We start from the raw sequence: 6,810 nt of genomic DNA, 5'->3' as shown, positions 1-6,810 counted from the left end.
ATTTCTGCAGTATAATTTGGCATCAGGTCCAAAAACAACAAACAGCATATGAGCAATAAAAAGCGTTACCAAAGGTGCCAACCATAGCACCTTTGGTAACGACACTCCCAAATGACAAAGTGTTCAACTCCAGGTTTTCTTTGGAACCCTTCTCAAAATGCCTTGACGTCAAAGTAAAGCGGGCGTCAACACCTGTGTTGCAAAATCAGATTTAACTCACAAAACGACAATGACAATGTTGTAACTGAAGACAAATCTAATTCAGATGACACACCCTTAGTGGCGCTGGCACACCTACTGAGCCAACTGGTGAATACATTATGGTATATTTGTCTAATTTCAGGAAAAGCCAGTACCTCTGATGAACCCATTTCGACGACCATAGAAAACCACACAGGAGGCTTGTTGGAAGGCAGTGACACCATGTGTGCTGTTTTATTGGTGGATCAGTGACTTACTGTGCAACACTAGTGTCATATTGTAAATGTTTTACACCTTTCAAAAGATATGTATGAGAACTATGCAACGCTCCGATCATCAGCTTTTGTTAATAAGTCTCTTAATAAGGCTTTTCTCCAAATTTAACCGTGACATTCGACTTTCAAAGCTTGCTAGAAGCAATAAGCCAATCCATCTACAGTCGATTTACTGCATTATCAGTGTTTCAGCATGCATTTGGGTGTGTTGTGTTGAGCACCACATCCGTACGCACACACAATTGAACAAACCGATGCAACAGAGAGTAATACACACTTGCAAATGCACAGTTATGCAGACAGACACATTATACATACACACACACACACTCACACACCCACACATCTAGACTTTCTGTGAAGGTGTTTCAGTGAGGTCTTTGACATTATGCTTCAATGCATCAAGCATTCAAATCTTTCAGGCCGGTGTGATTCAGATTCTCCCAAACAAGTGGAATAAACAGTGGTATAGTCACAAGACACTTGGAAAACACCCACTTGCTTTTCAAGAACATACATGCCCAGAAACAGGGACATAAGAACAAACAAATGACGATGGCAGTGATTCCTGCCCTGCGTCTGATCAGAGCAGGAGGTCGGTGACTGACGGCAGCAGCTCGGCTAACTCCGTCTGGATGTTGGCAGTCTGGGTGACAGGGTTGCCACGGAGATCAAGGCGTTTCAGCTTGGGGCAGGAGGCCAGAGGTTGAAGGTCTGCCAGCTTGGATATTTCTGTGCATTCAGGTTAATGAAAATCTGTACTAATGGTCGGTAACATTAGTATCAATGAACAAAAAAGAAACTGCACATATCCTCATAGTGTTCCTAACACTGATGCAGAAGATAAAATGAGAAATTAGATATGCATTTATTTTTCTATCTCTAAAATTGGAAGACTTGGATACAAACAGGTGTATGTAAGTACGTTCAGGTCGTATACACACTGAAATGTTATTCAGTTGTCATTCAGTGTCTTAACCTGCAAAGATAATTAATTCCTGTCGGGCAAATCAACTGAGTTAATGTGGGTTAGTGAGGCGTGAAGGGGAAGCGGTCTACAGCGGGTAAACGTTGTTTGTCTCTCCCTTCTCATTGATGCTGATGTTTCTGTGAGCTGATTTTATTTTCTCAATCACCAAACAAAAGTTTTACGCAGCAATTAAGGCTGTCCGACCTTATTCAAGTGTTCCTGAGTTGAAGAGTCTGCTGTCACCGCTGCAATTTCCCAACTTTGTAAACACAACCCTTGTATTCGAGCACCTTTTATGTTACATCCAGGCTGGTAAAATGAGCCAAGGTGATGTGGCCCGATGCTTGATAGCCACTGATTTTCACACCTAGCCAAGCAGAATTTGATGGGGGTCGTTTTGCGGCATCGACCCTTTCACACTCAATGGTGACCCACACATTTCCGAGTCACTAGTACACAGTGAAAGAGGTGTGAGAGGCGCTGACTGTTTCAGCCATTTAACCAATTCAATAACGCCATGATCCAGAATATTATAGGGCAAAATATAAAGGGAAACCCACTGCTATTTTTTTTTTTAAATAATAGCTTAGGACAGCCTGCTGCTAGACGCTGCTATTGCATCTCCCTGTCAAACCAGCTGAATCCCACACACTTGAGCCCTCTGACATCTGTGTCACATGACTAACACACACAACCTCCCTGAGTCAACAAACTAAAGAATATGAATCTTTGATTTAAGGATACTGTTATTCTTTAAGATGATTTCCTCCAGTTTGGGAAGATGATGCACTCCTTCCAAGTTTTCTATGGAATTGTTATCTGCCTCCAAGACCTGGAAGTGTGAAGCAGTCATTTTAATCAGAACGTAATCAATATGTAAATACATATTTCCTATGGTAATTTACCAACCGGGCTGAAGGACAAACAAAATAATAAATGAAAAACATTCCTTGTATAACAGATAATTGGATTGGAATCGCAGCTTTATTACCTCCAGGCACTGCAGCATTGCAAACTGAGGAGGCAGCCGCTGCAGCTGATTGGAGGACAGATTAATATGGGTAACCAATAACAGCTGGTCCAGGTGGCATAAAGTGGTCAGGGTCTGTTGTGAAAGAAAGGGGAAGACCGAAATCACTTTACATTAGACCTTTCCAATGGGCAAGATATTCCGACAGGATTTCATAACAAGTTAAAATAATGTAATTGTCATAATAATTATGAACCAACCTTGTCAGAGATACTGAAGACGCGTACTTCTGCATACTCCATTTTGAGAATGGTGTTTTCAATCATAAACTTACTGCACAGGTCACTGTAATAGGCAGAGCGCATGGAGTCCACCTCCTGAGGGAGAAAGTGGGACAGTTCACTCAGTGTCCTGTACCAGCACTATGTACCAGTATAATCTATCAGCTGGTACTCACTTTGAGTGTTTGGAAATGAGCTAGGGTTTCTTTCTCGTATCCCAGGGGGTCTAGTGCCCTCATCAGGAGGATGATGGTCAGCAAACACCCTGCCAGAGTGAAGAGAGGATCAACAACAGGATCAAGGGCAGACTTCATTGTGATCTGTTTATACGCGTGTGGTTGCCAATTTGGCTCTGTAAATAAACAAGGAACCCTGTGGATGTAAGGAATATAAAAGCACTTACACTTATTCAGCGGCTCCAGTTCTTGCAGCTGATTGCAAGATTGTAGCTCAGACTGTAACACTGAGGTCTTCTCCACTGACAGTTCACTCCTACAGAGAAAGGTCACACTCAATTCTTATTCCTCAAACAAACTACATGATACACAGTCATCGTGCAAACGCAGTACCTGAAAAGTTCCTGATCAGTAGCGGAGTCCCGACACCAACTCTCAGTTCGACCTGGGGAAGTTAAAGATGATTTTCAGTGAATGGAAACTCGAGGAAATGTAAACGATACAGCCCCTAAGAGTACATGACATTTAAATCCCAGTGGATACACAATATGCATCACCTGTGTACAGAGCACAGTCTCTGTGAGTGTGTTTTTCAGTCCAGTGCACAGTCAGATTATGTTCATTGGTGATGTCACTTATCGTCCCAGGAGGAAGATCGCAGATCTGAGCCTGAGTTAAGGTTCAAATATGGACAAAACTCCAGATGTGCTTTAGTACAGAGAAATGTTTGTTTTTATTCCTTAAGGAGAAATGCTATTTTTGCTTGATCCCTTCAGACCGTCGGATCAGCTACAGAACAGCACAACGGGAGCTGGGAGGGATTCAGTGTCTTGCCAAAGGACACTTCAGCAGAGCGGATGCTTGCTACAAAACATCTTAAAGCTGTTTGACTGAAGTGCCTTCTGTGCCACTCTGTATTGTGAGGTTGAAGGAGCTAACAAAGAAATGATACACAGTACATTCCAGTAGTAGTGATAACATTAACACTGCATGACAGTGCATTGATCGATGTTACAGTCTAATCTTTCTCCACCATGCTCTTCATTGTTACACACACCATAGCGAGGTCTTATCAGCAGGTGGCATGTAAAGAATGATGTGAACAGAATGTTAAACCGGTCGGTATCCTGTACAGTCAGCAGCGTGCAGTGACAGTCAACATTAACGGGTGTGGTTATAACCTGTCCACTTTGTGCAATACTGGAAAGGATACCCAAACAGGGCTGTGTTTGAAGCGTGGGTGGACACTCCTCCATTCCACTCTCTGGGGCTGGCCGTCCAGCACCAGCATCAGACCGACAGACTGCGCCTCCGAGAACAAAGGCATGAAGGGAGGGGATTGAGAGAATGTATGGCACAACCAGGGTGTATGAATACTGGATTAAGAATGAGCCCACTCCTTTCATGAGAATATGTGAAGGTACTCACATTGACGGGCCTGGAGAAGGCCACAGCCACTCTCTCCTCGTCCCGACTGACATACACACAGCTTATCATCTCCTCACGTTCCGCTGTGACACAGAAAGCTAGACAACTTAGGTGTGAACAAGTCGCATGTGATAAATGAACACAGCAAATACACACAGCATATAGACACAATTACAGAGACACACACCTCTGCCTAGCAGCCACCGATAGTAGAACCAAGCGCTCTGGTCATTGGGGTCGGTGAAGAAAGCATTCTGTACAAGCTCATATTCTGGACAAAAACATGAATAAATTGATATTGTTATATGCTAATTGTAATAAGTTGGATTTTGCAGTGTAAAACAGCTACCATGCATACATGAAGTTATCAGGCATCACTTGTTAAACCAAACTATAATGCTTACAGTGCCTGTTAAGATGCAGACTGCCCCCTGTCTGTCTCTAATCAGTATTGCCCAACTACAAACAGCTGTCTAGACAATACGACCATTCATTAGTCATGACATGTACCTTTGAGCAGCTGCTCCTCACAGACGCGGTGGGAGTGGGTTTGTGGGGAAGGTGGAGGGGAGGACTGGGGGGGCTGGCGGCAGGGCGAGGGGGGCTCCGGAGACTCTGGGTGGAGCAGCGGCAGCAGAGTGCTGCGGTAGTGCCAGCTGGAGTAGTTGGAAAAGTTGGAGCCTATGAGACGATCAGTGAACTGCAGCTCCTGATCCACGGGCACACCGGACATCTTCACTACCATCCGGCGATAGTCCCAGCAATGAACTGGGAGAGACGAGAGGATATAGTTTGAGAAGGGGACGGAAATGTAAGCAAAGAAATAGTGCAGTGAGGTGTCATGACTAGCTAAATTGACACAAAATAAATAATTATGAACAGCCTCTCTTCCTCCTCATCTCTGTGAATCTACAGTCTCCTTAAACCTCCTCCTCCACCCCACCCCACAGCTTACATCCCCGTTATGAAATGCATTTCCTTGCTCTGTCCTATTTTCCCCCCTGCACTACTCACAGTTGCGGTCGTCCAAGCTGAGGCAGCGATCACACAGGCTCAGTTCTCTAGCCCAGTCCGGTCGAGGCAAGCGGACCGAGACCCAGCCTCGGTGGTGCCAGCTGCCGTAAGACTTGGGGTTCACCTTCAGACAAGACTCCAGAAATGACAGCTCGGCCTCGTATATCTTCTGCACGTCGTCCTCCTCCCTGAAATAAAAACATCATCCTGCTGTGATATCTCAAGATGATTTATTCGTCAAAACACGATATGCAGTAAACTATTCGGAAGCCCAGCATAATTGACAGTGATCTAACCTCACAGTCTCCAGGTGCATTAGAATCTCTCTTCTGTAGTTCCAGAGGGTCGCAAAATCAGGATTGGATGACAGTAGTTGCTGGGTCAGCTGGAGGGCCTCGTCATCCCAAACGCCCTCCTTCCTCTGACAAACACAACAGGGCGAGTGAGCGTGTGAGAAAGGCAAACAGACGGACAGGAGGGAGGGACATGAGACAAATGAGCACAAGCGGATTAAGTGATTAAGTGATTCTGAATCATAATTCAATCTAGTGAGGATCATTTCTAAACAATGGTAACAATTAATTAACGAATCTGAAACTGCTTAATGGCTGGTCAGTCAATCAAACTCCATCCGCAAAGCATAGAGCCTGCTGAAAGTACTTTAACTTTCATATACAGCCTACAGACAATCATTTCTTTATGGTGCAATGTGCATTTCTTTTGAAAGGACCTTAGAAAAACAGGCATCCCGTGCAGCCACATATATCTTCAGTTTCTTCTCCCGCTCCTTTCTTTTCTCCTCCTCCTGCTGAGCTGTGGATTTAATCTTTACTCGACCATGCTGTCAGTGACAGAAAGAGGGGGAGGTGGTTACAGTTCATTATGATGAATAATTGACTCCCCCATATATGTAGTATATGTAGTGTATGCATTTCAACACAGAATGAATGAAGAATGAGTCTCTTACCATCCTTTTCGTCTGGGAAAGACACTTCTCTAAAAATCTATTTAAAAAGATAGCATATGAAGGTGAGATTCTAGGTTAGGCCTAGGTAACGTTAATATTATACAGACGCACAGACAGCTGACAGATTCATATGGGCTCAAAAGTTGTGACAAGTAAATCCTGTGAGTCCTGACGCTAGTTGATAATCAGTGTGCATGTATCCTGCCCTCAGTGAAGTTAAAAAACACAACACAGACACTCCTGAGCCATCTGAAGTTAGCTTGCTACGTTAGCTACGTTGCCAGTCAACAACACTGGGTTGGGCTGATTCACTGTTCAATCACACCGGCGTAGATTAACAGGAACGTGCGACAGAAAATGTGTTTTAATTCTAAATTTTGTAAATCGCTTTACTTACCTAAAAAACACACGACTGGTTTAACTTCGTTTGCTTTATGTTTACCGAAATACGGTTAGATCTGTCTGTGTCACTCTAGAGACTCTAACAACTACAATTTTTACTTCCGTCTCATAAAATTGACGTCACGG

At 43.9% G+C, this 6,810-nt stretch overlaps 1 protein-coding gene across 2 annotated transcripts; it reads right to left on the bottom strand.

Moving 5' to 3' along the window:
* Positions 1-317: 317 nt before the first annotated feature.
* On the bottom strand, positions 318-6,763 carry rabggta (Rab geranylgeranyltransferase subunit alpha). Of its 2 annotated transcripts, none has more exons than XM_071515573.1 (17): positions 6,680-6,763; positions 6,283-6,319; positions 6,046-6,156; positions 5,612-5,736; positions 5,316-5,503; positions 4,812-5,069; positions 4,489-4,572; positions 4,302-4,384; positions 4,087-4,182; positions 3,431-3,536; positions 3,267-3,318; positions 3,101-3,189; positions 2,874-2,962; positions 2,677-2,793; positions 2,438-2,551; positions 2,191-2,278; positions 318-1,208 (listed from the first exon to the last, which is right to left on the bottom strand). In XM_071515573.1, the coding sequence occupies exons 2-17, from the start codon at positions 6,283-6,285 to the stop codon at positions 1,060-1,062; spliced, it is 1,752 nt and encodes a 583-aa protein (XP_071371674.1). In that variant the 5' UTR covers positions 6,286-6,319; positions 6,680-6,763; the 3' UTR covers positions 318-1,059. The 2 variants fall into 2 exon arrangements, with proteins under 2 accessions (XP_071371674.1, XP_071371675.1); XM_071515574.1 differs by having other exon boundaries at positions 4,087-4,176.
* Between the last annotated feature and the right edge of the window lie 47 nt (positions 6,764-6,810).

This window comes from Centroberyx affinis, unplaced genomic scaffold, assembly GCF_046629955.1.
Source record: "Centroberyx affinis isolate AG114_WGS23_722 - 3 ecotype Tasmania unplaced genomic scaffold, CSIRO-AGI_Caff_v1 ptg000359l_1, whole genome shotgun sequence".
NCBI lineage: Eukaryota > Metazoa > Chordata > Actinopteri > Beryciformes > Berycidae > Centroberyx > Centroberyx affinis.
This window is presented reverse-complemented; position numbering and strand designations above follow the sequence as displayed.